Raw genomic sequence first — 26,956 nt, 5'->3', positions numbered from 1 at the left:
GTCATATTCTGTTTGCTTACAATAATTATGCTGACATTATCAGTGAGAGCTGCATTGGTCCTATACCTACAGTGTGTATAAAATAACTACATCTCTCCTGCATTACTATATGGTTAGCAGCTGGCGGAGCTGATTTAACAATCAGTCATTCCAAACTGGGATGCTACAATACAAATACAAAATGCAAATAAACTGTTCTATTATATCAGCCAATATTAACTCCAAAGTATACAGTATATATACACTCACCTAAAGGATTATTAGGAACACCATACTAATACTGTGTTTGACCCCCTTTCGCCTTCAGAACTGCCTTAATTCTACGTGGCATTGATTCAACAAGGTGCTGAAAGCATTCTTTAGAAATGTTGGCCCATATTGATAGGATAGCATCTTGCAGTTGATGGAGATTTGTGGGATGCACATCCAGGGCACGAAGCTCCCGTTCCACCACATCCCAAAGATGCTCTATTGGGTTGAGATCTGGTGACTGTGGGGGCCAGTTTAGTACAGTGAACTCATTGTCATGTTCAAGAAACCAATTTGAAATGATTGGACCTTTGTGACATGGTGCATTATCCTGCTGGAAGTAGCCATCAGAGGATGGGTACATGGTGGTCATAAAGGGATGGACATGGTCAGAAACAATGCTCAGGTAGGCCGTGGCATTTAAACGATGCCCAATTGGCACTAAGGGGCCTAAAGTGTGCCAAGAAAACATCCCCCACACCATTACACCACCACCACCAGCCTGCACAGTGGTAACAAGGCATGATGGATCCATGTTCTCATTCTGTTTACGCCAAATTCTGACTCTACCATCTGAATGTCTCAACAGAAATCGAGACTCATCAGACCAGGCAACATTTTTCCAGTTTTCAACTGTCCAATTTTGGTGAGCTTGTGCAAATTGTAGCCTCTTTTTCCTATTTGTAGTGGAGATGAGTGGTACCCGGTGGGGTCTTCTGCTGTTGTAGCCCATCCGCCTCAAGGTTGTACGTGTTGTGGCTTCACAAATGCTTTGCTGCATACCTCGGTTGTAACGAGTGCTTATTTCAGTCAAAGTTGCTCTTCTATCAGCTTGAATCAGTCGGCCCATTCTCCTCTGACCTCTAGCATCAACAAGGCATTTTCGCCCACGGGACTGCCGCATACTGGATGTTTTTCCCTTTTCACACCATTCTTTGTAAACCCTAGAAATGGTTGTGCGTGAAGATCGCAGTAACTGAGCAGATTGTGAAATACTCAGACCGGCCCATCTGGCACCAACAACCATGCCACGCTCAAAATTGCTTAAATCACCTTTCTTTGCCATTCAGACATTCAGTTTGGAGTTCAGGAGATTGTCCTGACCAGGACCACACCCCTAAATGCATTGAAGCAACTGCCATGTGATTGGTTGGTTAGATAATTGCATTAATGAGAAATTGAACAGGTGTTCCTAATAATCCTTTAGGTGAGTGTGTATATATATATATATATATGTATATAATGTAATTCAGGGTTTTCCGTTATTTTAGGATTTGATGAACTGATGACTCCTGCAGAGAAATCTAAGTTGTACCAAGCCATTGGATACAGTGAAGCTACTGTTGATCCCACCCTGCCAAAAGATGTAAGTAGTCTTCATGATGAATCATTTGTACATGCGGTCAGCATTTAGTGTATACCTAGTATTTCCCACTGTAAGACATTCGGTAATATTTAGTGAAAGCTTGTCCAATATCAATGTGGAGTTGATTGCTGTGTTGAGAATCTAGATTGAGTAGTACTACATGATACTGACTGCTTATCTGGGTGCAATAACTTGTATAACTATTTGTTTGAAATGTGTTTGTTTTATTGTTTTCAACCTTTTTTTTTCAGTTTGAAGATAAGAAGATTTCTTTCCAGTTGTTGAGCCTGTCCATTTCAATCCAAGAAAGCCCAGATAAGCCAGAGATCATCAAACTTTCTGTCATGGGTTTAAGTGCAATGCTGACTCAGAGACCTGCAGCCCAAGCACGCAAGTATGTTAATAAGGCTTCTCTACCTTAAATAGACTGACAGAGATGTAAACTAGACTATGGCATTCTTCATGCATGACCTGTTTGCCCAACAAAATTGTAATTTACATAGCCTTGCATGGTTCAGGTGATACATCTTTGATTTTGGAATAGTTATTATTGGTTTAGTACTCTATTGTGTACGTTGGATGTTATATTTACATACAGTGGTAATGAGGGGAACATAGTTGTTTTGCGAAACAGTAGAAACCATTTCAAAAGAAAAGATGTTGGTGGAATCATTTTTGCTGACATTTCATCTGTGTTTAATGAATAGTTTATCCTATGATACATTATGACAGCTTTCAGAACCAGAAATAGTCTAGATATGCTAATACTGGAAGAGGAAATGACTAAACAGCATTGGAATAAGCAGCATGTGTTCATGTTGCATTTTCTTCTGAGAGGATTAATGAATTTTCATAAGGAACAGTATTACATAGCAATTCTTCTTTTCCTTAGTAAGAAGTAGTTCCAGGTGATCATTTTACTAACAGTATACATGTAATTCTATATCAAATTGCATATGTTTATATCTCTGAACAGATTACAGTTTTTTATATGCAAGATTTTTTCCCATGTTATAAGGTGCCAAGGTATTAGGTAAACCACGGACTCTGACTTCCTCACTCCCAGTCTTTCAGCATATAATTTCTCCCTTCTCGATGTATGATTTGTAGTGCAGTTTGAGATGATATTTGCTTTAATTTGTGTTATTGTTTTTCTTTTTCTGTCTGTGTATTGCTGTGATTCACATCATTTAGAGTATCGGCCACATTGAACTCATTTGAAGTCACTGGGTTGAAAAGGAACACGTTGACTCCAGTACTGCTGTCTTCACGAAATGTGGTGACGGAAACCCACGGTCCCCTCCTGAGCGTTATGTTTGAGACGAATCCCCTTGACAGACCTGCAGATCAGGTGTTAAGAGTAGAGTCCCAGCCTTTGGAAATAGTGTATGATGCAGTAAGTACATATTATTAAAAATAGGTTCCTTCAATTAAATTAGTAACTAAATTGAACACACTAAATACATTTTTTAACTCTCTACACACACTTCCAGTGCTATTGCTACCACGCTTGCCAAGAAGCACATTCCTATATTTTTAGCTGGAGCATTTTTTGTAGTTTGCAGTGAAATATATCTATAATTCCTAATTAAAATGTTGTTTCACGACAGGCTCGTTGTACAGTACTCACATAGAATATGATTTATCTTCTTGTCTGTGTTAGTTGACAGTGAACAGCATGGCAGAGTTTTTCATGCCACCCCAAGACTTGCAGCTTGATGAACTGACATCAGCCACTTTAATGAAACTGGAGCAGTTCAGGGACAGGACATCAACAGGTGAATGGCATCATTTATGAAGGTTTTCTATATATTTGGACAAAGCCTTTAGCCTGAAAGGACATTCACCTTATAGAATGTATTATTGACAGGTTTACTGTAAAATATAGAAAGCAAAATGACTTTGATTGTCCTTATTGCACTTATTTATTATTTATTATAGGTTGCAGAGAGATGGCTCATAGAATCTACAGGTGCAATGGGATAGTATGGCAGTTTCCAAAGAAAAATAATGAAATATTAATTATAGTTGATCAACTGCAGCTCATTGTATACACATTTAAAAAGTACTTTTGATTTGTAACTCCTTGTTGAAAATTTGTAAAACTTTTTCTCAATTTACTGTTAGCAGTTTTTCAGTACCATGTTGTGATGTAACATTAATACTGCCACACATCAGGAAACTATACTTCTGTGTAGTTCCTTTTTGATGCCGGAAGGTAATAAAGGATAAAAAGGTGACAAGGAGCATAGCTTTGTGAGACTTACCAATCCGTTTATGACACACTATCACACTGCTGGAATCCTTTGAAGCTTCCCAGGAGAGGGATGGGTGATGCTCCACCACTGATCTCATACAGGATGTGGGCTTAATTAACTTCAAGGAGGGTTGACATCATATATGCAGTCATTGTACCACACTTCCGATCACACTTCAGATTTGTCGTCACCCCCACACATTGAACCCTAGTTTCAGGATTTGGGTTTTAATTTGCTCCCCCATCGAATGGTAATAAAATGTATCTTGTTGCAATAGTTTTTTATATTTCCCTCAAATTTTTCAGGTGCTATTAAAAAAATATCTTAAAAAACAAACAAACGAAAACATATATGTATATGTAATGTATTGTATATAGATACAACTCTGGAAGAAATTAAGAGACCACTGCAAAATTATCAGTTTCTCTGGTTTTACTATTTATAGGTATGTGTTTGGGTAAAATTAACATATTTGATTTAATTTATTAACCACTGACAACATTTCTCCCAAATTCCAAATACATTTTTTCGTCATTTAAAGCATTTATTTGCAGAAAATGAGAACTGGTCAAAATAACAAAAAAGATGCAGTGTTGTCAGACCTCGAATAATGCAAAGAAAATAAGTTCATATTATTTTTTAAACACAATACTAATGTTTTAACTTAGGAAGAGTTCAGAAATCAATATTTGGTGGAATAACTCTGATTTTCAATCACAGCTTTCATGCGTCTTGGCATACTCTCCACCTGTCTTTCACATTGATGTTGGTTGACTTCATGTCACTCCTGGCACAAAAATTCAAACAGCTCGGCTTTGTTTGATGGCTTGTGACCATCCATCTTCCTCTTGATCACATTCCAGAGGTTTTCAGTGGGGTTCAGGTCTGGAGATTGGGCTGGCCATGATAGGGTCTTGATCTGGTAGTCCTCCATCCACACCTTGATTGACTTGGCTATGTGGCATGGAGCATTGTACTGCTGGAAAAACCAATCTTCAAAGTTGGGGAACATTGTAAGAGCAGAAGGAATTTTTCTTCCAAGACAACCTTGTACGTGGCTTGATTCATGCGTCGTTCACAAAGACAAATCTGCCCGATCCAGCCTCGCTGAATCCTCCACCAAATTTCACAGTGGGTGTGAGACACTGTGGCTTGTAGGCCTCTCCAGGTCTCCGTCTAACCATTAGACAACCAGGTTTTGGGCAAAGCTGAAAATTGGAATCATCAGAGAAGGTGACCTTACTCTAGTCCTCTACGGTCCAATCCTTCTGGTCTTTTGCAAACCTCAGCCTGGCTCTTCTTTGCTTCTCATTGATGAAGAGCTTTTTTCTAGCTTTGCACAACTTCAGCCCTGCCCCTAGGAGCCTGTTTCAAACTGTCCTCGCTGTGCACTTCACCCCAGCTGCCGTTTGCCATTCTTTTTGTAGGTCACTTGATGTCATCCTAGGGTTGTTGAGTGACATTCGAGTTGGCGGTCATTCCGGTTAGTGGACAGTTGTTTTTGCCCTCTGCCGGTCTGTAGCTTTGCCCCAATGTCTGCTGCTTGACCTTGTGTTTATGAACCGCCATCTTTGAAATTTTAAGGATGGAAGCAACCCGATGCTCACTGTATCCCTCTGCCAGTAAAGCCAGAATTGAACCCTTCTTTTCCTCACTCAAAACTTTCCTTTTCAACTCTTTTGGCATGGTCAATAGTTATTTTTTGATTCCAATTACTTTTGAGGTACTACTAGCACTTTTTTGCCATCCAGCTGGTCCTATTGCAAGAGGATAGTGATGACCACAGCAGTGGTTTTTATATTTTTCTTCGTTAAATAAGATTCAGTAGAACGAGGTGTGCCTGTGTTGGAATTCAGCAGACACTGGAATGGAATGGCTGCCATACATGTAGAGATACTGATTTAAGAAAAATTTGCAGTGGTCTCTTAATTTTTTACAGAGCTGTATATAATTCTTTATTTACATTTAGTTATTTTTCTCAGAAAATATAAACTAAATACATTGCCTTTTCCATCAGTTTTTTCTACATAATGGTAATCTAATTATTGAGCATTTGAATGTTGGTGGTGAATAACAGTACAGTTTCTAAAGAAAAAACATGCACAGTGTATGTTAATAAAATGTTTTGGTTTTGTTCTTGTCCACAGGGCTGATGTATGTCATAGAGACGCAGAAAGTGTTGGACCTGAAAATCAACCTCATGGCCTCCTATGTAATTCTTCCACAAGGTGGCTTCTATGATTCCTCTAAGAATCTGCTTGTCTTGGACCTTGGGCATTTCAAGGTACATGGCTTTGATTTTCTGATGTTTCTTCCACAAGTAGTAATAAAAGTTTGCAGTATGTGGAATGTACATCTGAATAAAGATTGTTTCAATCCTGTATGTGATATTATGCTGGTGAAAACAGTGAATGTGTAAAATAATGCAATGCCATTTTGTAATCCTATCTTTCTCACATCCTTTTTGTAAAGGTCACCAGTAAAAGCCGTAAAGGCCTGCCTCAGCTAACAGCTGGACAAAGCAGCATTGAGGATATCATGTCAAGAGCCTATGACAGTTTTGATGTGCAGCTAAGTAGTTTGCAGTTGCTTTACAGTAAACCAGGTATGTTTTGGAGGGCAGATCATGATTTTTAAATAAATGTATACATGCCATTTTTAACCAAACTAATTGATTTAAAGTATATAGTGACATCCTTCAGATGACTTTGCTGCAATGCGAAATGTAGTGTTTGCAGCTAATAACAAGCACTATTCTTAAAATGTGTAATACTGCCCAATAATTGAGCTGCTGATTTGGCTTATATACAGCTTAAATTGTGACCGATTATGAATAGCAAAAATAAGATTGGTTAGATTCTCCTAACCACAGAATAAGCAACCGATGTCAAGTGTCGTAAGCACATTTGTAAGAGCTCACTTCCTTTATGCTTACACTAATGCTTTATGCTAAGATAAGAAGAGTGTAATGTAATTATCTTTTCATTCCACGTTTCACTAAGAGAATTTAATTTATTGTCACCCAGTCTTGAATTAAAGTGTCCTGGAGCACCTGCAGAATCCTGACTTGCATGACAATGCCTGCATTTGATTAGTATGGTTCAGGTCATCAGATATCTCTGATCAGTCCATAATTTGAATTACTTCATGGTCAAGATAAGCTGTGACGATTCTTGCTTAATGTGGGTTTTGTCATCGGCCAAACTGATGTTTCTGTAAAATGAACCATCATAAGCTCTCGCTTTTCTCTGTATGTTGATGGCAGCTTCCACATATCCTACTCCATCTATTGTGGTCTGCAACCCAATGCAGAAACTGGCACACCTGACAGGGTTATACAAACTTTTATCTCAAATGGGCAGATGTGAAACTTTGAGTATTTTCAGGGGCCTCATACAAATCAAAGCAAATAATTACTTATGATATTAATGTACAATCACTTTAATATAATGTAAATAAAACGTTACATTTTCCCAGTTTCTTGTTGAAAATAATTCTAACCTGTCACAGGCTCTCTGATGTCTGGTTGGTTACTTGCCTTTAGGTTTCAGGATATATATGATGTGCCTGATTGGGTAATTTACTTCTTGAAGGCAGGACTAAGCACAGTGACAGCACAGAAAGATGGAATTCTGAATAAATTAACCAATCAGTCATGTCAAATATGTCTGGCCTCCTAAAGACAAACAATCAGACATCAGAAATCAGCAATGCCTAAACATTAGCCTGTTGACGTTTCTCTAGTGAGACTGGGTTGTGCATTAATACTAGTGTGTCTGTTGTAGGCTGTAGCCTAGCCTAACCTTACCGCTTATGGATGAAAATTCTCATGCAGGCCACATTTAACTTTAATTTACAGTCCATGTTGCGGGCCTTTTATAAATTATAAATGGGCTGGATCTGCCCTGTGGGCTGTAGTTTGGACACCCATGTGCAGTTGTCCATCTCAGTTTTTTGCTTAACCTGTGGGAAAGTTCATTCCCAATGCAAAATACCTCGTAATTGTGTAATTTCACATTAATAACTATATATAATAATAATAATGTGAGGTTCCTGTTATTTGAGACTGACAATGCATTTTGAGTCCTGTTATGGTGTCTGTAATATTCAATGTATTTTTTTCCCAGATCAAAATTGGAAGGAAGCTCGATCTCTGAAGCAGTCCTCTCTTCATATTTTGGAACCTGTTGACTTGAAAGTGCTCTTCAGCAGAGCTATGGTTGTCACAGATTCAAGAATGCCAAAGTAATTGTTTGTCAACTAGTATAAAGCATACACACAGATTTTAGTTTGAACGTTTTCTGTTTATTCAATGAGTAAAAGGCCTTACCATTATTTGACTTCTATTATGTATACATGTAGATGCCAACTTAAGCTTGACTAATAGCACAAAGCCCTATCATCTTGATGTTGAATTTACAATAAACTGGGTTAGGTCTGAGCTATGTGCACCTATCTGCTGGGTATTTATTAAAATATATAAACCATATAGCTTTAAATTAAGTGATGGTAATACTGCATTTATGTACAACACTCACTCTTGCTTTGCTACAAAACGTTTGCAAATCTGAACATTATCCTCTCTTTAAAATAATTTTGAACACTTGCAACAATTAATAAACCATATCACTACATATTTATTTTCTTCACAGATTCAAAGTATTTGGTGAGTTGCCTCTGCTTTCTGTTCGTATCTCGGATGACAAGGTGAGAGGTGTGCTGGCATTAATTGACAGCATCCCATTTCCAGAGAGCCGTCCTGCCCCACGGGCTCCTGTGCTTCAGAGTACTCCAAAGGTAATCCGTTTTGTGTTCTTTTTTTAATGCTATCAAAAAGTCTTGACTTCCTGATCTATGAAGTGAAATGTGCAAATTACATGTTCCTTAAAAAAAAAAAAAAAAAAATGTTTTGAAATGTGCCTGTAACTGTAGCCTATTTTTTCCCCTAACTCACTGAGATATAACTAAGTCAATTTAAACACAGTCAATGTATCCAGTACAATATTTAGTAAATTAAACCTTTAATGACGTCTTTAGTGCATGTTGTTTTCATTGGCACCCAGAGAAGTCCTTTGGAGTATCAGTTTGTTAAACCTAATTAACCTTGATGTATATATAGATGCATTTGTCTCGGCTAAGAGATTTGCTGTCTTTTTTTTCCCCACCTTTCTCCGGGATTTACTTTTGTTACATAACGGTGCTGACGCATTAAGTGTGTGACTTTCAATACCTTTTTTGACTCATTTGCTTTCTCATACAGGTGGCCAAACAGTCATTTACTCCACAGCTGACACCAAGGAGACCAATCTCCAGCCTGCGCTCTTCCATTATTTTTGAATCGGGTGAGGTTCCATTACATATGTTTAATATTACATAATAGCCTAATGCCTTGATTTATGATTTATTACAACAGAGGTGTTTACAAATATTTGGCATTGTTTTCAGAATCGGAGGAGGAGTTTTATGATGCACCAAGCTCGCCTGTGGAGGATTTACCGTTTTTTGAAGCAAGGACTGGTTCTATAGAAAGATCTGATCGAGTAAAGAGGGCCTCTTCGATAAAAAAAGATCCCAAAAAAAACATGACAGAATTTCAGATGTCCTTTGAAATAAATGAAGTAAGTAGCTTTCATATTCCCTGAAGTGCAATGGACAAATCTGCATTAATTTAGAAATACTCTGAAGTAATTTTAAAGTTTCACTTAATTTCATGTAATTTTCACAATTATATGCTGTCGTTTCTGAAGCTCTATGTTTAGGATTATTCTATATTTATTATTGTTTGCGATTTATACAGCTTTCAGTACAACTATGTCGCCTTTCGGGAGACAAGGAGCTGACAGTGTTGCACCTGGATATCGAGGGACTTGGCACACAACTAAATTTGCGAACCTTTGATATGTCATCCAGCGTTTTCCTGAAAGAAATCTGCTTGAAGTGTCCAGAATACATGGGTAAGTAAAGTAATTTTAACATTTTAGCACTTGGAGGTATTGTGCAACTATATGTGAAGTATAGATTCATTTCTTATTTTAAAATATAAACTTTATTATTTTAGGTTCTATTTATGTGTAAAGTACGTTGTAGCTTTTTGAATGAAAAGGCCCATCTCAGTGTTTACAGAGAATACATATGATGAAATGAAATTGGAAATTGGGAAATGTATTCAACAGAAATGTTATGAAATGTTTTTATAGATAAAGAAGACAAACCAGTTCACCTCATCACGACTCTGGACAATACAGAGGACGACCTCCTCACCTTAGAGTACATTAAGGTAACACTAAACATAAAGGTGAAAGCAGTGACAGGTTTAAAAAATATATATATATATTTTCTGGTCAATTAAGCTAACTGGTGTCTAATTTAGTTTAAATATGAGGACTTAAAAAAGTTTGGTTATATTCATAGGTAAATAAGGCATTGTTCAGTAAGATTATTTTACTTAATTTGTTGTTAGAATTAATCCCCCTGTAAAAAGCTGTGTCACATCTACAGCATTCTGTTAACTTGAGAGTGTAATTGCAGTATTGCAACACATACAAATTGAAAAATAAAGGAGCAATTAATGGACAAACATGCAGTGCAGTGGTAGAATTTGTATTATTGTCTATACTCATTTTCATATTATAATCTCTGCTGAGATTAATTAATAAAAAGCCCCACAAACAACATCAGGTTTTATAATGTTGTGGTTCAATCCCTGAATTAGATTGTCTCTTAATAAATAAATACATAATTTGAAATACCCTTTACTTTTAATTCCATAATAACGTTTAGATTTTTAGTGCATATTGCAGTACTGCAAGTATTTCACACAAAGAAGCTCATCTGTTTTTTCCTGATTTTACAGGCAGATAAAAATGGGCCTGAATTCAGGTCTACTTACAAAAATACAGAACAGCTCATAAAGGTAAGGTTGTACACATTTTAATTTAATGTCTTAGTTTGATAGTTTATATACTCACTGAATGTAGTATTTAGTTGCAAGGTACATATCCTTCTTGCCTTGAATGAGGGGAAAACCTTTATCAGAAGGTCAACGTCCCGTTCCAGTACATGATCTGTTTTAACCACTGCTTCATTGCTTTGTAAATGGCCAGCACTGATTTCAAGAGCAAGCATGTGTGGCAGTCCCAAAGCTGATGCTGGTTGTATGTTTTTTCTTTACTCGTTAAGGTGAACTTTTCCTCCCTGGATGTGCACCTGCATATTGAAGCTCTGCTCAATGCCATGAACTTCTTGAATAACCTCGTACCATCATCAGAGAAGAAGGACAGTTTAGAAGAACAGACTCCAGCAGTGGGAGAGGAGAAGAAAGATGATTCAGCACTAGTAAAAAAACTGAGTATGAAATGTGACTGATTTCAATACCATATGATTTTAAACACTCAAGTTATTTGATTTAGCATTCCAGTTTTATTAATTGCTTTATTCACTTTGATTCTATAGTTATAATTTGGAAAGATAGAAACTCTTCCACCTGTCCATTGTTTTTGTTTTTTTAACAGTGTATCTATATTTAATTGTATTTACACTAGTTTTCGGTCTTGGTTTTGTTTCCTCTAGCCCCCAAGAAGTCGAAATTTGAAGATGTTATCAATTTGCATGTCCGTGCGGACTTGACCTGCTTAAAAGTCTTTATCAGAGGACAAAAGGGACAGATTTCAGAGATTAGCATTGAAGGTAAAAGTTCAAATTTGACAATGATCAGGGATTGATGCATGTATATGTAATGTGTTTAACTGCACGGAAATATGAATGTATAATCTATATTATATAATATTTATCATCTTTTCCAATATACACGACATTACATCTTAAAATTTAAACTTACTGATCATCATTTGAATTTGTATTGTATATCATCCTGTCATACTGAATTCATATATACATTCTAGAATCAGTAATTTGTTCTCTAATGATTTTGTATTCCAAAAACATAAGCTACTAATTATGACAGGACAGTAAATAATTAGAATATTTAATACAGAATTGAACTGAATATTTTAACAAAGTTAAAGACTTAACTGAGAAGTTATGAAATTTTAATAAATTAAGGCATAATTAGGTATTATAATATACTCTTAATCATACTCTGTATTAATTTAAATAAAAATAATCTGTAAAATAAAATATATTTTGTATATGCAAGTAAGTATGTCCACAGTATAAAAACACTACTGCGAAAAATAGTGTTTATTTAACATCATAGATTTACTACCTAGGAAAAATGCTTTGATGCCACCTTGTGGTAGTTGTTCAGCACATAGTATGTGGGAAATTTTATAATGTCATATATTGATTTTTAATTAATATTTAATGATTTTACAGGTCTTGACTCTGAGGTGATCATGAGAAAGAAAACTGTGGAAGTGCTGGCAAAATTAAGGAATATTGTCATCTTAGATTGTGACAAGGATGCTCTGTATAAAAAGGTACATTTTGAGGCTTTTGTTTTTCTCTTCAAATAATTGTGTTCATACTGTGCATCTATATTGTAGACATGTAAATAATACAATTGTCTTTCATTTAATTGTTTTATGTATTCAATTTAAGGCTGTATCCATCGCTGGCAAGGAAGTATTCAGTTTTCGGATGGTCTCCCACGTAGATGCTACAGAAGGTGATGCCTACACTGATATGAATATAGTTGACAGCTGCGTCACTTTAACTGTTGGTTGCATTCAGGTCATCTTTGTGAACAAGTTTGTGTCTTCTATACTGGTAAGGCCTAATTTGTAATAGATTGTTTTAATAAATATTAATGACCAAAAATAAGTTAACACTGTTATAAATTAAATTAAAGATGCAACTTCTCTTTGAAGTCAGTTTTCTATTCCAGTTGAGAGCCTCCTTATTTTTAATCATTAGAATGATTACTGTGATAAAAAAAAAAAATCATAAAAGATCTTGCCACCTCACCAAACTAACTATAACCTTCTCGAATGTTTGTTTTCTAAAAGCATGGTGGAAATAATGTTGACATGCTGAGTGTCATGTCAAATGATATGAGTGCAATGCCATGTGAGAGTAGGAAGCCTAAAATCTGTGTACTTTTAATGCAGGACTTCATCAATAACTTCCAAACTGCTAAGGAAGCATTAACTGAGGTCACCGTTCAGGCTGCAGAGAAGGCTGCCACTGGTGTGCTGGACTTTGCAGAGAGGAGCTCACGGATGTCACTGGACATTCACGTGAAGGCCCCGGTTGTCTTCGTACCTCAGTCTTCAGTATCAAGGAATGTTATAGTGGCTGATTTTGGTCTGGTCACTGTCAAGAACCACTTCTCTGTGGTTGAGTCAAAAGCTCATGTCAAAATTCCTCCCATTGTTGACATCATGAAAGTTGGACTAAGTGACCTAAAATTGTACAGGTAAGAATGTAATTTTCTTTGGTATCAGTTTACTTTCAAAGTGTAAATAAGAATGCTTTAAATAAAACTAAATAAGATCTGTGTCTGACAAGACAACTTCATATTTGAATTTTAAAAACCTCTCTCTCTCCTGAGGTCCTGCTCCCACAGAGATTACTAGAAGCAGGAGATTAGTTTGCAGTTAGGAATAGCGAATTTACACACTTTAAACAATGGGGGGTTTCCAAGTACATTCTCAATACTTCTTGAGTCACAAAGTTCTTCAGGCATACATGAAACAACATAAAAATCTTCTGTCAATTCATCTTTTGAATGCTGCACTAAAAATACTGAAATAGAGATGCAAGGAATATCTAAGTATTTTCTGTTCAAAGCTGAGAGCCTACTGGGAGGAGTTTGTATTGCATGTGATTTAAAATGATTAAATTAAGGTCATGGCTGATGATTTTACAGCTAAAATTGTTATTTCTAATAGGACAGTGTATGAGGACAACAAGTTCCAGTCTGAGATCCAGTTACTGAAGCCAGTAAACTTGGATTTGGTCATCGAACGCAACTTGTCTGCATCCTGGTTTCATAATATCCCAGACATCAAAATTAAAGCACACCTCAAGCCTATGAATGTGAGTTAAAGTGCCTGCCTGTGATAGGCTGTTTGCTTTTTTTCGTCTCGCTGTCTTGCTTTATACAGAAATGTAATATCTATTTTTAAAACTTTATTCACTTTTAATTTTTTTTTTTTCCCTTTCATTTATTATTAAGCTTGTACTTAGCCAGGAAGACCTGACTGTCGTGTTACGAACATTAAGTGAAAACCTGTCAGAGACCTCTGATGCTTCGGCTCCGCCTGCCTCAGTGGACAAGTCAGATACTGTTTCTACAAAGGATTCCCAGATGTCACAGAACTCTGGAGGTTTGGTTTATCATTTTGTGCTTTTAAACAATTCTAAACTAGGCAAGATTTTAACTTATGCAATTCTTACTTAATCTCTATCAATAAAGCTCTTAATGGAGTTTATAAACTGGACGAAGACCACCTCCAATGTCGTTCCTGGCATCTGCCCCCCCCCAAGCAGAAGTACCTAGCAACTCACGCACTTTCCCAGCATTCATTGCTTTGCATCCCTCCTCCACCTACCACACCGGCTTTGCAGCAGCTCCTTGACTCTATCTGTTGAGGGGGTGGTTCTGATGGCCTCTTTCTCATCGCCGATTCATCGTTCCCTTAGTCAAGCTTGTTGAGGCCAAAATAAACTCTTTCCCTTGTACTACATATGTCTGAGCTCCTGAATCAGAAAGAGTTCACAGAGGAACATAACCATTAAAAAAGCAGATACAATATTATTAATTCTGTTGATAAAATAAGCAAGCCATTTTTATGAAATTAAAGTGAATTCCTAATAAAGAATGTGGATAAGAGTACTTTGATATCCATTTTACTCATCTCTAGGTTTCAAGCACTTGAAGCTCCTCTGAAAAATACAAAAGATATTTGTATTGAAAATCAAAAAGTCCCTTTGTGAAAGTGTTGATATTTAGGACAGTGTTTGAGTTCCCTTTTGTAGGCAACAATGCTGTTCTTTATTTTAAAGATTTTTTTATCTGTTTCTCTTGCAGGGAATACTGTTGTAACAGCCGCAGTTGTGGAGATGCAACAAACGACAAAATTAAAAACAACCCTCAAGTTGGATTTCCAGTTTGACTCACTGACCTTGGTATTGTACAGTTCAAGTGTAAATGAGGTAACAAAAAACATTTTATCTTAGTGTATTGAATACAAACTTACATAAATTTCATTTGATTTAAATGAGTGTAATGGGTAGTCAAACATACTTTTATTTCCTGACAGGCTCAGATTTTGGACTCAAGAGATGAGCTACTTAAACTTGCTGAATTTAAGCTGGGATTGATTTCAACTGCTGTCCAGATGTATTCTGACAGTTCTATGAAGGCTGCTGTCAAACTTGCCAACTGTCTTCTGGATGATAAACGTCAGAGTGTAAAGAAAATTACTCCAAGGTAAAGATGTTTCCTTTGATCTTAAAAGATACGGATTGTGAAAGATATCGATATCTATGTCTCTCTCTTTATTGATAGTACTTAAATTTTGAAATATGTTAAAATAGGCCTACTTCTTTATTTCACCTGAATTGTCTAATGTATACCTCTTGATGAAAGTCAAAGGTTTCTTTAATACACAATGCTTGCTTACATTGCATATAATAAAATGTGTCATCTTGACTTATTTAGATTATGTTCCAGGTATAGATATGAAATTACATGTATCCATTCTAATAAAATACAATGGAAGCAATATTGCAATATTTAATTGTGTATATGTTGTGTTATTCCCTAGAATGGTGGAAATGAAACCTGGCACTGAAAAGAATGTCATGGTGGAAGTTAACTACAAGCAGGGAAGGGAGGGTACAGTCTTGGATACAATTGTTCATGACATATATCTCTGCGCTAGTGTGGAGTTTCTACTAACTGTTGCTGACATCTTTGTCAAAGCTAGTCAGCAAGGGTTTTCAGCACCACAAAAAAACACCAAGCAAGTGACAACTTCGTCAAAAGAACCAGGTTAGTATTTTAGTTATTTTGTGTTTTTGTGTGTTACATCTTACATTGAACAAGACTGTAGTAATCATATTCTGACTTTATTAGCTTCCATTAAAAATATTACCCGATTTAAAATAATTTCTCCAAAGCCTGATAACTAATTTCTCTATTGAACACTGAATGTATACTGATAAGGCTTAATTGATTGGACTTGGTTTCAAGTGTAAAATTACCATATCTGTCCAGGTTTGTAAAATTATAAAGGATAGTGTAAGGCCTCTTGTAAAAGAAAAAGTTAATTTGTTATTTACTTACCTATAGCATGTATAAACTATTGAGATTTAGGTTCCTATTTCTCTCGCTCTTTTCCTTAGGTCTGTTGAATCAATAAGAATAGACACCTTTCATTAGGGAAGCATTGTTTTATAACAGTTTTCAGTTCTGTTAGCCAATCAGAATTGTACTTTTCATTTTCACAGTTCCCACACAACCAGTGACCAAAACTGAAATGAACGTTCTGGTGAAGAATCCCGAGATCGTGTTTGTTGCAGATTTAACCAGAGCAGATGCCCCAGCATTGGTGATGACAACTCAGTGTGAAGTTTGTATGAAAAGTGACCCAGACAGTCAAAAGATGACAGCTGCCATCAAAGATCTAAAAATTGTTGCATGTCCATTCTTGAGAGAGATGAGAAAGAATAACATCACTACAGTAGGTTCTTTAAAGGGTTTATGGATCTTTAAGTACTAGTCATGCTGCGAATGTTAATTGTTAATTAAAATGTCCTTTATTTCATGTAATGATATAGAGATCATGTGAAAAAAGTGTTGCGGTATAAATGTATAGAAGACATTCCTCAATTTCTGATGCACAAGTCTACATAAATGCCTTAAATTGATGAAGTTGTGTATAATATATTTAGTTTTATAAAGTAAATAGAACTTGTATATATACTCTTAAAGGGACTTTTAGGGACAAATATGGATGTAGTATGGAATCTGGCATCAGGACAATTATTTACTATGCAGTATGCTCTGACATGTTTTGGGAGGTAAAACAGATTCAAAATTATGTATTTAATGTGCTGTGCAATATAAGTACATAAAACATTGTCTGAAACTTGTGTGATGTACTGATTGTGACAGATCATCATTTAGAAATCCCTTTTTGGATGCAAATTTCATAATCTTGCCACATTTTCAATTTTTTTTTTAGGTTCTCCAGCCATGTGAAGTGTTCTTTCAAAGCGTGCAGTTGGCTTCAATGCCGCAAAGCATTGAACTCAGTATAAAGTCACTTGCTCTCAAGGTATGGCATGCTATAATATCAGTGAAGGTATCTCAGGAATTGTCTCTGTCTGAGGGTTAGAAAGGGAATGGGAAGTTCTATACTCCACAATATTTTCCGTTTACAGTATATCCAATATTGATTAATGTTTTTGCTTAGGTAGGACAAACTGCAATTTTTTGTACTTATATGAGCATTCAACTGTTTAGTGTTTTGGATCTGCAGGCTTTCATATCTTGACTCTCCTGTGCAAGAAGACATGTAAAATATATGCCATCACATTTAAACTACAACAGCAGACCATCTCTCTAATCATTTCCTAACATTCTTTTTTTTTTTTTTTTTTAGGTTTCCCCCATCATCATCAACACGGTAATAACAATTACCTCAGCCTTATCCCCTGCCGCAGAAACTCCCCAGGAACTGGAGAGCCCAGTCCCACCCAATCTGTGGGATAAGAAGGATTGCAAGGAACTGAAACTTTGGTTCCTGGAGGAGGAGAATGAGGATGACTCTCTCTCTGTGACTCCACTTGTTCCAAAGGGGGAATCTTTGCAAATGTCTATTAGCTCAATATTCCTGACACTAGAAGCTGGTGTTGGACACCGGACTGTCCCAATGCTCCTCGCAAAGTCTTCTTTTCAGGGAAGTGTGAAAAACTGGAGTACCCTTATCAATCTCCAGAGTCATCTTAATTTGGAGGTATGGGACGGTTTTGTTTTGGAAAAATAGACTTAATTGTTCGACTAATAGTAAATAATGTAATAATTATTAAGTTTCTGTCTAGTGTTTTCCTTTGTCTGAACAGGCTTTGATTTGATTTGATTTGATTGATACACATTGCTGGTAATGCTGAGCAGGCATGCCAATCTTGTTTTGAGATACTGTCCTGCCATGGTTAATAGTTAAGAAGTATAACTGAAAATTACACTCAACAATGTGTATAGACCATGTGCAAGCTTTTGTATATTGCCTGCCTTAGGTGCATTACTACAATGAGGTCCTGGGTGTTTGGGAACCCCTGCTGGAGCCCTTGGAGGAGGAGTCTAGTGACGGCTTCAGACCATGGACCTTGGGAATTAAGGTGTGTCTTGAGTAAACTTTCTTGTATTTCTGACTTAAATTGTATATCATTAACCTGGCTGCAAACAATGAAAAACACATTTACATTAATGTTCCGTAACAATATTTGAATGTGCTTTGACATCTCTCTGGTTCCACCTAGACAGGTTATGAGGAAATGGAAGTTACTGAATACTAATAAGATAAGACGTGAATATACTGAATATCAATATTTTAACCCTTGTATGTTTCAGATGAAGAAGAAGCCTGTGAAGTATACTGCAGTGTGTGATGAAGTTGATTACAATGTCCCTGATTACAAAACTGTCATTAACATCAATTCAAAAGATCAGTTGAACATCACTCTGTCTAAATGTGGACTGGCAATGCTTAGCAACCTAGGCACGGTAAGAATGAATATGATTCCTTAGTAAAAACCTGGATACAGGACAACAGCAACTGGAGGATTTGTTTACATATGGATACAATTTGCAATATGTATATTTTTTGAACTGATCATTAGTTTTTTTTTTAACCAAAATAAACATTTCTTAGGTTTCCTCATAACACATTATTAGCATTAGTTCATGAAATATACAATATAAAATGTACTATCCAACTTCTTCTTTGAAGTGTGTCTGTGTGTGTGTACATGGGTCAGGATTTAATGTTACATAACTAATATCCCTTTATGTTTTGTTCAAGGCCTTTGCTGAAGCAGCGAGTCAAACAGCTGAATGCTTCCAAAAGGACCAAGCCCCGTTTGTGATCAAGAATGGCTTGGGTCTCCCGATGACTGTAGCCTACAGTGAGATATTCAGTGTAGTGGAGAATGACTTGCACAACAAAAGCTTTGAGCTTCAGGATGGACAGACTTTAAACATGGATTACGTCAGAACAATGAGTGAACAAGACCAGTTCACTGCTATGACCAATCTGAGTGAAAAGAACTACTACATACAAACCAGTAAGATATCTGCTGTCCTCAACTATGTTTTTCGATAGCATGTAATTAGAGAATATATGCTTTTGTATGCCTAGTGTTATCATGTTAGGTGTTTTTAGATTGCACTGTTGTCCTTTGCAGTCAGTGAAACAAACCGCTTAATTCCTGCACTATTTATTTTTTATGGTGTTATGCATGAACAAGCATAACAAATAAGAACTCCTCTCCAATTTAAATCCTGATTACTAATCCTGCTGCATTGTGTGCATTACTTTTTTCTCTCTGATTTTTTAAAATTAAAAAGAATGCAGCTATGGGTTGAAACTTCCAGAAATAAATAACAATATAAATATTGTACTGAAAGTGATGAAGTAAGACATTTCCATGGCATTTTGCTCCATTTCAGATTTCAAACTATTGATGAAGTAGAACTATAAGATCCACATGTCAATATAAATATACTCAAAGATAAATAACAAGCAAAAAATATCCAGCACCTATTTATAGCATACGTATATGACCCTGCAGTTCATAAATCCTGAAAAGACTGATGGCTACTCAATTGGGAGTCAAATTTCCAAACCTTTGTACCCCACAAAAACTGAATTGATTGAATCTCTTCACAGCTCCAACTGGCCACAGTGCTACCATCAGAATCCCTCTCATTAAAGTGGGCCGAGGCTTATACAGTGTCCTACACAAGGACTCGGGAGTGACGCGATTCATTGTTTGTCAGATCTATTCAGTGGAAGGCAGTAAGGTCATAACAATACGCTCTCCGTTTCAGGTGAGTGTCAGTACAAATGAACAAAAATATACATTCAAAAACACTAAGCATTTTCTGAGTCTGTGTGTATATTCTTATTTTGCATTACTGTAGATGAGGAATCATTTTTCAATACCACTCAAAGTTTACGAAGGGGACGTACTTTTGGGAACTGCTTTGCCTCAAGAAGAATTTTGCATTCCTCTCGATTCCTACAGGTGTGTTTTACAGTTCTATTGGTTTGTGGTTATTTTATGCCTTATGAATAGAACACTTAATTTGCTCTGTTTTTTTGTTGTTGTTGTCAGATCTATCTTAAGCTTACAGCCAGTGACAGAGGGTGATGAAACCTATGCCAAATCTGAAGGATTCAGTTATGAATCCATCACACAGCAGTCAGGAAAATGTGTGCAGCAGAAGTGTCATCACCCTGGACTCGGTGACCAGGTCATGATCATCAATATGGTTCCAGTTCAAGACACCTTAACCTCCAACGGCACAGAAGAGAAGTTTGATGTGCCTTTTATTTTACACTTGTGGCCCACAGTTCTTCTGCGGAATTTGCTACCTTACACAATTACCTTTTCCCTACAGGTATATTCAAGTTTTCTGTTGTTTTTTTTCATATATATATATTTTTTTTTAACTAAGAGATTTTGTGTTGTCATTATGATGATCATCCACATTGGGCCCTGTGCTCCTCCAGAAGAATAATCTCCTCACTATGTGAGAGGTTTGGCATTATAGTGCTAATGTTCTGTAATGTTTATCAGGTTAGAGGAGGATTAAACTACAGGAGATTGAAATATAATCCAGTTCATTCTTCCCAAAATACATGTTGCTGGCTGACTCACACAGGATAATGATTCTAATTAGCATTTGCCACCTATAGGTGTATCCTCTACAAACCAAACTCGTGTACACTTTTAGATCAAAAGGATAGTTTATTTTTTCTTAATGGGCAAGGTATTTTCCTTCTGTGTTTCTGTTTAAAGTGTTTGTGGGTTTTTAGCTAATTGTAGCTTGGCGTCCTTCAGCACTGTATCAGCATTGTTTCAATAAACAAACCTTTTCAAGTTTGTCTGACCTTGCTGTTGCTTTTGTAGAATACCAACTCTGGCACCACTGCCCTTGAGGAAGGGCATTCGGCCCAGGTCCACCATGCCATAATGGACCATTCTAAACTGGAGTTTCACTTACTGGGTTATCTGAACCAGAAATGGAAAGGAGAGTACAGCATCAAAAGTGAACAAGACGAAATTGGCTTCATCGTGTTCACATCCCTTAGCGAAGAGGAGAAGACTGAGCTTGACATTGCAATCCATGTGAAATATAACACAGGCCAGACTGTCATTGCAGTGCACTCTCCCTACTGGATGGTCAATAAAACGGAGAGGCTGCTGCAGTACAAAGCTGACGACGTCCATCGGAAACATCCAATGGATTATGACATGCCCCTCCTTTTCTCTTTTAAACCTCGTAACTTCTTTCAGAATAACAAGGTATTCTCACTGGTGTGAAGGGTGACCGCATTCAAACGATAAGAGCTGTACTATTTCCTGTTTATATTGTGTTGCATGCTCTGTTCCTGCTATTTATATGAGTCATTTTTCTTGAAGGTACAACTCATGGTTTCAGACAGTGATTTATCTGATGAATTCTCTCTTGATACTGTTGGAAGCCATGGCGATGTGAAATGCAAAGGCAGGAGCAAAGACTATCTGGTAAGCTCATCAGCTATTCTAATGGCAATCGATTCTTGATCAGGGGTCTGAAGTGTTTATGTAAGATCAATTGCAAAAATGTCATTTCATTTTGTAGGTTGGGGTGAAAATCGATGCCAGCAGTTTCAGTCTTACGAGGATAGTGACCTTTGTGCCATTTTACATGCTGGTCAACAGAACAAAGCACCACATTCAAATCAGAGAAGAACACAATCAGAAGTGGACAGAAGCTGATCCAAATCAGGTAAGATTAGTAGTGTAGAACATAGACTGAGTAGGTCTTCAGATTATTTATATATAACATTATATATATTATATTGCTTTCTTTAACAGTCTGCTGTTCCATTTTGGCCGGAGAAGGACTCAAAGAAGCTGATCATTAAAATTGAGGGTTCTGACTCCCAGCCGCAAACAATAGATTTCCATAAACAAGAAAACTGTCTCTTATTGCACTTGGACAACAAGGTGAATATTATCTGAAAAAAATTACTTTGAAACTTTGCAGTTGGTCCCAGTTTTAATGAGTGTTTCGATCTATTCACCCCCATTATTTTCTTGAAATGATACAAAAACATAAAATCAATCTCTTAGACTCTATCATGCCGTTCTTATACTAAATACATTTCTCATGATAAATATTCCTTTATTTTTATGTACAGGTTGGTGGTGTTATTGTGGATGTAAACCTGACTGAACATTCAACCACCATCAGATTCTCTGACTACCATGATGGTGCAGCTCCATTTCTCATTATAAACCACACTAAGGATGAGGTATTAGAATTCTATCAGAGGTGAGATATTGGACCAGGTTTACTAGGATGACTTTATGTATGTTTCAAAACCTAACCATACTGTTATCATTGATTCTCCAAGAGAACAAAACACTGTGGGAATTCTGTGGTAATTTGACTTCTTATGCTTCGTTTGCTGCTACAAATGCACTGTTAAGGAAAACATAGCATCAGCAAGAAATTGTAATTTTTGCTGTGTCTTCTTTGAAACCATTCCAGTCGTGAGCATCGTTTGATATGACTTATTTGATTGAGATTTGGTTTTGTTTCTCCACAACTTTCTGACATTAGCTATGGAGAGCTGAATGATTCTGCAAACTCGGTTACAGAGGAACTTTGGGATATTCCAATCTCAACAAGACACGAACAGCCAAGGTAGCAGGGGAATGCTCCAATAAAGGCTAAGAGCTCTATTTTGATGAATGGTGTAATGCTCCAACACAAACCAAAGCAAAGTTGCATCCCACCCATGAATGGAAATGTGACTAAATCTGGCACAAACACTACTGTTTTGAAACAATGCTTTAATCTTCCCCCTAATTCTGTGTATACTGCCCTGAGTTTGAAATCCACAATCATGGCATTAGCACATTAAACCATAAAAAAAAAAAAACTTCTTTCTTGGTGCAAAACAATGAACAGACCATTAGTTACATTATCAGAAGTCAATTACTATACAAATCATTCCCACACCTTTATTATATAGCCGTATATTAAATTATAATTGTGTTGCTCAAACGCACCTTCTGTAGAGTATGAAAATGTAATTGTTGCCTTGTGGGTAATCTTGCACAAAATCAATAATATCACATAGCAAACATTATTTCTGTATGTAAAGTGCTGTCTGAAGTGTATTTAATCCCAAATCACTGTCATCAGGTTTGGGATAAGGCCACATTTTAATTCTCAAAATAGTTTTCAGTAGTCTGCTCATTTAGCTGTCTTTTCTTGGTTTTGCTTGAATGTATTTTAGTAATCTCCCTTACTTGATATTAAATTATCAGACAACACTCAGTTATGTATGCTGAAAGTAAGGAATATATATTTTAACTTTACATTCCAGTCATGTCAGGTGTATTGAAAACATGACAACAGTAGAGAGTTGTCAGCCTTACCTACCAAACTACCACAATTTGTTATTGTAGTGGGAAATGTGTTAGTCTATAAATAAACATGCAGACATCTCAGATTTCTATTGCACACATTCACTGGGATGGGTGGTCAATGTAGTGTATATTCTGCTTTTGGGTTGTGTTTTACCACATTTAATCAAAATTTGACTTTTCATGAAATGTAGGTGTAGGAAAACATTGGATATCCGTGTCTGTATTACATCTGAGCTGTTCTTTTCATTGTGTTGCAATGTAAACATGCAAATCCCACTAAAGTGTTGTGCTTCCCGATGTATACCAAGCTGAAGTGTCTGTTTCAAGCAGAGTATGAGAGTTCCTTACCTTGCATTGGGATTTCTGTTCATTTTATTTATTTATTATTATTATTATTTTAATTATTATTACAATTATTTGTTGTATTTATTGGTGTAAGGTGATGGATTCTGAATTATATATATATATATATAAAAATCTTATTAGATATTTCCCTTTAATTTAAGATGTTTATCTACTAGAGTATGAGATGCATTTAAATTCTTGATTTTGAGAAATTTTCCACTTTATTGAAAAATTAAAAACCTATGACACACAGGTTTTATAAAAAACAAAACAAAAAAAAAAACATTATGCTGGACTCATACAGCCAACTAAAAATAAAAAGGCAACCGTTTACTCACCCAAACATATTTTCAGTAAACTACAAGGAACAATGTATTTCCTAGCTCATGGTATATAAGTGCTATGTTTAGTTCCAAATTTGACAGGCCCTCATTCCAAACTCTCTATTTCCTCATATATATGCTCTCTGTAGTCTTCACTAAAAATATACAGTGAGGGAAAAAAGTATTTGATCCCCTGCTGATTTTGTACGTTTGCCCACTGACAAAGAAATGATCAGTCTATAATTTTCATGGTAGGTGTATTTTAACAGTGAGAGACAGAAGAACAACAAAAAAATCCAGAAAAACGCATTTCAAAAAAGTTATAAATTGATTTGCATGTTAATGAGGGAAATAAGTATTTGACCCCTTCGACTTAGTACTTGGTGGCAAAACCCTTGTTGGCAATCACAGAGGTCAGACGTTTCTTGTAGTTGGCCACCAGGTTTGCACACATCTCAGGAGGGATTTTGTCCCACTCCTCTTTGCAGATCCTCTCCAAGTCATTAAGGTTGCGAGGCTGACGTTTGGCAACTCGAACCTTCAGCTCCCTCCACAGATTTTCTATGGGATTAAGGTCTGGAGACTGGCTAGGCCACTCCAGGACCTTAATGTGCTTCTTCTTGAGCCACTCCTTTGTTGCCTTGGCTGTGTGTTTTGGGTCATTGTCATGCTGGAATACCCATCCACGACCCATTTTCAATGCCCTGGCTGAGGGAAGGAGGTTCTCACCCAAGATTTGACCGTACATGGCCCCGTCCATCGTCCCTTTGATGCGGTGCAGTTGTCCTGTCCCCTTAGCAGAAAAACACCCCCAAAGCATAATGTTTCCACCTCCATGTTTGACGGTGGGGATGGTGTTCTTGGGGTCATTCCTCCTCCTCCAAACACAGCGAGTTGAGTTGATGCCAAAGAGCTCGATTTTGGTCTCATCTGACCACAACACTTTCACCCAGTTCTCCTCTGAATCATTCAGATGTTCATTGGCAAACTTCAGATGGGCCTGTACATGTGCTTTCTTGAGCAGGGGGACCTTGCGGGCGCTGCAGGATTTCAGTCCTTCACGGCGTAGTACGTTACCAATTGTTTTCTTGGAGACTATGGTCCCAGCTGCCTTGAGATCATTAACAAGATCCTCCCGTGTAGTTCTGGGCTGATTCCTCACCGTTCTCATGATCATTGAAACTCCACGAGGTGAGATCTTGCATGGAGCCCCAGACCGAGGGAGACTGACAGTTATTTTGTGTTTCTTCCATTTGCGGATAATCGCACCAACTGTTGTCACCTTCTCACCAAGCTGCTTGGCGATGGTCTTGTAGCCCATTTCAGCCTTGTGTAGGTCTACAATCTTGTCCCTGACATCCTTGGACAGCTCTTTGGTCTTGGCCATGGTGGAGAGTTTGGAATCTGATTGATTGATAGCTTCTGTGGACAGGTGTCTTTTATACAGGTAACGAGCTGAGATTAGGAGCACTCCCTTTAAGAGAGTGCTCCTAATCTCAGCTCGTTACCTGTATAAAAGACACCTGGGAGCCAGAAATCTTGCTGATTGATAGGGGATCAAATACTTATTTCCCTCATTAACATGCAAATAAATGTATAACTTTTTTGAAATGCGTTTTTCTGGATTTTTTTGTTGTTATTCTGTGTCTCACTGTTAAAATACACCTATCATTAGAATTATAGACTGATCATTTCTTTGTCAGTGGGCAAACATACAAAATCAGCAGGGGATCAAATACTTTTTTCCCTCACTGTATATAGCCCATAGTGCCTTCAAAATGCCTTCAACTGGGTTTTCATGGGCATAAACCATTTAATATGAATTGGCTGAGTGAAATAAAAACATAATTCACATGCCCATGGAAATGAATATTCATTTCAACTCTTCTGTCATACACATTACACAGAGCAAGGTGTTTCACTGTGTTAAGCAGTGAAGGTCTAGGCTAATCATTGCTTTCTTTAAAGAGAACATATCCACATCCTTTCATGTATACTACACTGCTTAATGTAAACTGCTATTCATGTTCAGTTTGTCAACTTCTAGCACTCAGGTAGAAAGGGATAAGCTGGAGCCAAGCAAAGCTGTGTACTACACATGGGCTGAACCAAGTGGATCGAGAATCCTGAAGTGGAAGTGTGGAAAATACACTGGGGAATTGAAAAATGAAGAGGTGTATATCTATATATTTTTTTTAATTATTTTGTAAGATTTTAAAACCAAACTATTCTTTCTTTGGGTCCATGACAATGCGTCCCGGCGACAATTTGCCCCATATGAACAGTTCGTACCTGACGTCATTTCGTCCACATCATAAGTTCTCCACAAGTACATTAACATTAACAAGTACATTAACTTATTGTAGAGCCATAGAACACATATACATACAGGTAGGCTATATAAATATATACACACACACTTTTTTTTATGATGTTTTCTTTCTTAATTGTTAAGTGTCAATTTCATATGATAACTCCAATACTTTAGCCATATACAACTAATCAGGACAATTTGTTGCAGCAGCTGTAGGCAACTTAAAACAGCATTGCGGGTTCGATTCCTGATGTGCACGTGTTATTTCTTATGTATTGTTAAATGCATGTATTGATGCATTGTGCTAAAAATGTCTGGAAGTTCATTCCCAGTTTTCAGGATGAAATTGTCTTTGTGTTGGAGTTCTCCTATCTGCAATGGTGCGTCTCAAAGTGTCTCTTAACATTTGACTTTTTAATTGAAGCAATACGTTCATTACAAATAAGACGCACTGCGGACCCCGACTTCTCCGCAAAGG

The 26,956-nt window shown here is 36.8% G+C and overlaps 1 protein-coding gene across 4 annotated transcripts in view; it reads left to right on the top strand.

Moving 5' to 3' along the window:
* The window catches only part of vps13a (vacuolar protein sorting 13 homolog A), a 57,756-nt gene that overhangs the window by 14,611 nt on the left and 16,189 nt on the right, over positions 1–26,956 (top strand). For 2 of the 4 annotated variants that reach the window (XM_066711111.1, XM_066711113.1), the window contains exons 16-54: positions 1,521–1,615; positions 1,867–2,009; positions 2,810–3,011; positions 3,279–3,393; positions 6,021–6,157; positions 6,346–6,478; positions 8,001–8,118; positions 8,526–8,670; positions 9,134–9,215; positions 9,319–9,491; positions 9,671–9,827; positions 10,071–10,150; positions 10,727–10,786; positions 11,053–11,221; positions 11,443–11,559; positions 12,208–12,311; positions 12,433–12,600; positions 12,942–13,249; positions 13,725–13,872; positions 14,012–14,162; positions 14,867–14,991; positions 15,099–15,268; positions 15,606–15,832; positions 16,291–16,523; positions 17,028–17,120; positions 17,448–17,801; positions 18,082–18,183; positions 18,416–18,568; positions 18,867–19,128; positions 19,734–19,894; positions 19,988–20,091; positions 20,182–20,467; positions 20,980–21,375; positions 21,493–21,597; positions 21,695–21,841; positions 21,931–22,062; positions 22,257–22,390; positions 22,682–22,765; positions 26,212–26,338. In XM_066711111.1, the coding sequence (XP_066567208.1) occupies positions 1,521–1,615; positions 1,867–2,009; positions 2,810–3,011; positions 3,279–3,393; positions 6,021–6,157; positions 6,346–6,478; positions 8,001–8,118; positions 8,526–8,670; positions 9,134–9,215; positions 9,319–9,491; positions 9,671–9,827; positions 10,071–10,150; positions 10,727–10,786; positions 11,053–11,221; positions 11,443–11,559; positions 12,208–12,311; positions 12,433–12,600; positions 12,942–13,249; positions 13,725–13,872; positions 14,012–14,162; positions 14,867–14,991; positions 15,099–15,268; positions 15,606–15,832; positions 16,291–16,523; positions 17,028–17,120; positions 17,448–17,801; positions 18,082–18,183; positions 18,416–18,568; positions 18,867–19,128; positions 19,734–19,894; positions 19,988–20,091; positions 20,182–20,467; positions 20,980–21,375; positions 21,493–21,597; positions 21,695–21,841; positions 21,931–22,062; positions 22,257–22,390; positions 22,682–22,765; positions 26,212–26,338 (6,200 nt within the window). Of the gene's footprint in view, positions 1–709; positions 896–1,520; positions 1,616–1,866; positions 2,010–2,809; positions 3,012–3,278; positions 3,394–6,020; positions 6,158–6,345; positions 6,479–8,000; positions 8,119–8,525; positions 8,671–9,133; positions 9,216–9,318; positions 9,492–9,670; positions 9,828–10,070; positions 10,151–10,726; positions 10,787–11,052; positions 11,222–11,442; positions 11,560–12,207; positions 12,312–12,432; positions 12,601–12,941; positions 13,250–13,724; positions 13,873–14,011; positions 14,163–14,866; positions 14,992–15,098; positions 15,269–15,605; positions 15,833–16,290; positions 16,524–17,027; positions 17,121–17,447; positions 17,802–18,081; positions 18,184–18,415; positions 18,569–18,866; positions 19,129–19,733; positions 19,895–19,987; positions 20,092–20,181; positions 20,468–20,979; positions 21,376–21,492; positions 21,598–21,694; positions 21,842–21,930; positions 22,063–22,256; positions 22,391–22,681; positions 22,766–26,211; positions 26,339–26,956 lie in introns of those variants that run through there. The other 2 variants (XM_066711114.1, XM_066711112.1) reach the window with 2 other exon arrangements.

The sequence above is a fragment of the Amia ocellicauda genome, chromosome 8 (assembly GCF_036373705.1).
Source record: "Amia ocellicauda isolate fAmiCal2 chromosome 8, fAmiCal2.hap1, whole genome shotgun sequence".
Classification (NCBI taxonomy): domain Eukaryota; kingdom Metazoa; phylum Chordata; class Actinopteri; order Amiiformes; family Amiidae; genus Amia; species Amia ocellicauda.
Note: the sequence above shows the minus strand (reverse complement) of the source record. Positions and strands in the feature narration are given on the sequence as shown.